This window comes from Pterocles gutturalis, unplaced genomic scaffold (assembly GCF_000699245.1).
Source record: "Pterocles gutturalis isolate BGI_N339 unplaced genomic scaffold, ASM69924v1 scaffold41807, whole genome shotgun sequence".
NCBI classification, from domain to species: Eukaryota; Metazoa; Chordata; class Aves; order Pterocliformes; family Pteroclidae; genus Pterocles; species Pterocles gutturalis.
This window is the reverse complement of record NW_010111696.1, coordinates 22,704-26,908: the sequence shown is the minus strand read 5'-3', so window position 1 is coordinate 26,908 and position 4,205 is coordinate 22,704. Positions and strand designations below refer to the sequence as shown.

The following is a 4,205-nucleotide window of genomic DNA, read 5'->3' as shown; positions in this document are numbered from 1 at the left end:
CATGGCTGCTGATGGAGAGACCTGTGCTGGAGCCCAACCACCATGAACCACCGTGCTGATCTGACCATGAGCTGCTGCATCTGGCCAAGCCCAGACCCCCCAGCCATATTTTCAGTACTTCTTAAGCATCTCTTCATCATATTTATGTCTGTACAGAAAATGGCTCCTTCCTCTACTGTTTGCTGTCATTTTCTTCCCCCTCAACCCTTCTCCCCAAAGACTACTTTCCACCAATTCCATTCATTCCTCCATCCCTCCCTCTGCAATTCCCACACCAGGAATACCCTCTTCTCTGCTCCTAAGTGCTCGTGACAGCTGCCATCTTGGCCCAATCAGGAGTGATTGATCCAGCATCCTTCAGCGCCAAGTGCATTTGATCTATAAAGCTCTCCAGCTGGGCTTGTAATAACTCATATCCTTTGTGGGTTACACATCTTTTCTTTCCCCATCAGTCACGTCTTTCCTGATAGAAAAGTTCTTCCATGAAGCCCTTCATGGCTAATCCACCGTTGCATGCAGCACGTGATGGAAAAAGTTATGAAAAGCAGTGTTTTGTACTGCTTTGATGCAAACAAAACTGATTTCTGTGTCAATTTTTGTTGAATAAAAATTCCTGAGGGCAGAAGCTGTGAAATTTTCTATGATTTAGACCATGATAAGAGCAGTCAACTCATAGATATTTATTCCTGAGGCTAAATGAGCACTACTCACTACTTCATTTCATTTTCGTTAACTTTGTTGCTGTATTTCTGGAGCTACGTTCAGATCCTGCCATACAGACTGAGCCGCTGCTATCGCTGTCAGCGCAAGGCTGCTGCGCACTTCTCTGTCAGCTGGGAAATTGTCTTCCAGCTTTGAGAGTAAGAAAATCAGGGCCTGATATTCCTGGGTGTGCAGTGTTTCAGTGCACTTGAGAAAACATAAATAACATTTTATACCCCTGGCTCTTGGGTGTGTGGCCAGCTCTCCACCCTCCTTTAGGTCCACAAACAGAAATGACTGTGTTACATTTGCTGCAGGCTGGTTGTGTTGTTTAAATCACATCTTTTTGTGATATGTTTTGCAGAATCAGAGTGTGCTGGTTTAACTACCTTGGATGCCAACATGAAAATAAATACCTCTTCAGAAATCAGATTTAGTGGATATTTTGTTAGCTATATAACAACCTGTTTCAATGCATTACAGGCACTGAAATCAGGTCAGAACAAGACTTTGCAGACCAGGATTCTGCTTCAGAGAGATATCGGGTTATAAAGGAAGGACACCAGGACAGGAAAGTCTGTAGAGAAGCTTCCTTCTCATCTGCCAATTTGGGATGCGGTGGTTATTGAGCCAGAAGTGCTATCTTTGTTTATTTAATTGTTTTTCAAGTTTTTCTTTCATTATTTGGTTCCATCTCCCATTGATCTAACCTGAATTTTTAATCGCCACATCCTCCCATGCCAAGAAGTATTTACAGGTTAATTACATGTTGTGTGAAGTACCATTTTCTCTTGTTTTTGTTTCTTTTCTGAAACCTGCCACATGCTAGTTTCCTTTGGCAGTCCTAGCTCTCATAATGAAAGACATTTAACAATCATTCCTTCATTTCCTATTGCCTTCCCCTGTGCCCTCCTAATCTACACATCTCTCCTTTAGTCTCTCACCTGTTTCCAGACTAGAGAGCTACTCTAAATGTCTCTCATGGAAGTTGTTCACTATCCTTGTTCATCCTTTTCCCTGGCCTATAAATTTTTTCCATTTTTACATATCCTTTGGGAGGTGAAGGACCAGAGCTGTGCGTTGTATTCAAGAGGCTGGTGCGCTGTCGTTTTATAGAGGGTCACGGTGATGTGATTTGTTCTCTCTCCTTCTATGAAGTAAATTTTCATTCCCCGTAACTGATGAGTTCTGTATGAAGGAAAGCTGTTTACTGCCATCCCTTGGCCATAACTAGAATGATTTGGTGCAGAGTCCTTACTGCAAGTCCAGCCAAAATTCCCCGGCTAAGTCTGTAAAGTAAATGTGAAGGTATCAAGGTACCACATCAATGAGAAATCTATAGGGGATGAATTCAGGATTAATCCTTCTGCATAAATGAGATCTCACTGATACAAGAGAAACCAGTCAAACGATATGAAGACCAGTTCTTACTGATCTCACTGATACAAGAGAAACCAGTCAAATGATATGAAGACCAGTTCTTACTAATGCTGGCGGGGTTAGGAGTATCACAAGGAAAAAACCTCAGGAGCAGGAAACACTGTTGTCTGATCCAAAGCCCATTAAATCATCCAAGGCTTTTCATTGATTTCTGAGAACTTTGGCATAGGTCCAAAGCCCTACACTGATTTTAATCCAGAGACATAAAATAAAGTAATATGAAAGTAGTCTGAATGAAGGGAATTTTTGTAAGTGAAGCCAAAGTCACGGCAAGCATGAAAAAGTTAACCAGAGTTCCTTCCAGCTCCTGTATTCTTTATTGTTGTTCTTATACTTTTTTACATATGATCATTCATTATATATTTTGCATATTGTCAGTGCTTAATCACAACTAATTATTAATAAGGACTGAATACACATCACGAGGTACATGGAGTGTAACAGAGATGTCATGTAAATATTCCAAAAATCTCAGCTTCAAATGGCAAATATACTATGGGAAATAATGTGTGTTCTGTCATAATCAAGCATGCTTTAATATCTAGAGATGTTCACATTCAGTGGACATGCGTGTAATTTAAAAGTTAAGAGGCAGTTAATTAACGTCAATGGTTTCTTTTATGGGAGGGGGGTTGACAGAAAAAATTATCCATCATTGATAGCTCAATTCAGATTATGAACAATATAAGCAAAATCTTGAAGAAAAAAGTATTATTCTGGTATTAATGTGCTCCACAAAGATATAACTACAGGATCCTCACCACATCCCAGTGAAATAGGTAGGCTTTTCTTTCTATGAGAGGGTCAAGGGACTCCCAGATGTTGAGCAGTCTGTGCAGAGTAAAACCTGGATTAGGAGTGAGGACTTCTGGGACTGGTATGCTGAGACCATCACACTTCTTTAACAGCAAAGAGATAGAGCTTCGTTCCATGGCTGTAGCCACTTTCAGGTTTGCTGTGTGCCTTCCCCCAGGTGGCCATCTCAAGAGCGGAACTTGTCCTAAGCACTTCCATAGCTGGGCACCATGAGACATATATCGACTCTGGGCTGAGTACAGATAGGATAAATCATGATGGAAAGGGAGTGGTTTCAGCCCTACACAGATTAATAACTTTTTGACCAATTTCTGGACAGGGGACAGAGAAAGAGGTGAAAATTTTATGTCCTTTCATTTTAAAATTCCTTTGGCTTGCACAAAGACTCAGTGTTCACAATACATGAAGTCATGATGGAAGAGCAGCTGGGTTCATACTTCTTCTCCCCAACTCTCTCTAACGATGAATCACATTGCAGCAGCCTGCTGTCACCGTTCAGTACCGACTGCCACAACCAAGCTGTCCTTGGCTGTAGACAAGCTGGCAGGATGAGACAGTGATCTGGGCCTGGCTTGGGCAAGTGACGAAGAGAAGAATCCTAAATTGGCTTGCTGTGGGATAGAGGATGGAAAGGATGCTGAAAGTCAGAGCTTTGCAAGAGCTGCTGGGGAGCACTGGCAGGGAGAGCCTTCTGCTTTCTCATTGTGCATCATCTTTTATTATTATTTAGGAGATAGGTCCCTGTTGGAAAGTTCTTCCTGGAGATGCCTTCACCAGTTGTCTCCCAAGGTATTCAACCATTTTACAGTAGCTTCTCATAAGAAATCAGAATGAAATATGGCTCCTGCCAGCCCAAGGCAGAAATGCACAGGAACAGTTTCATCTCATTGCAGTGGCCAATGCTTACAAATGTAGGAGAAATTACTGCTCTTATTTTGGATAGACCTTCTTTGATGGCATTTTTTTCTCCCCACAAAAGGAAATCACTTTTTTATACAAACCAATTAAGCGGTCCTGGCCCAGCTTAAAAGCAATGAAGACAATTTCCATGCCAATGATAATATAGAGAGAAAAAAACAAGAAAAACTTGGGATGTTCCAGTTGTGTATCTCCAAATCCAATAGTCGTCAAGGTGATAAAGCAGAAGTAAAAGGCCTCCTGAAAATCCAACCTGGTTTCCCAGTTTGGAAGAATAGCAGCTGCACAGGAGATGTACACAAAGATAACTAGCACCATTAATACAATGG

At 41.5% G+C, this 4,205-nt stretch overlaps 1 protein-coding gene across 1 annotated transcript in view; it reads right to left on the bottom strand.

The window, feature by feature from the left end:
* Positions 1-3,888: 3,888 nt before the first annotated feature.
* The window catches only part of KCNK18 (potassium channel, subfamily K, member 18), a 4,830-nt gene continuing 4,513 nt past the window's right edge, over positions 3,889-4,205 (bottom strand). Inside the window, 1 exon segment of the mRNA XM_010073806.1 lies at positions 3,889-4,205. This exon segment is cut by the window's right edge and continues 14 nt beyond it. Coding sequence (XP_010072108.1) covers positions 3,889-4,205 — 317 coding nt within the window.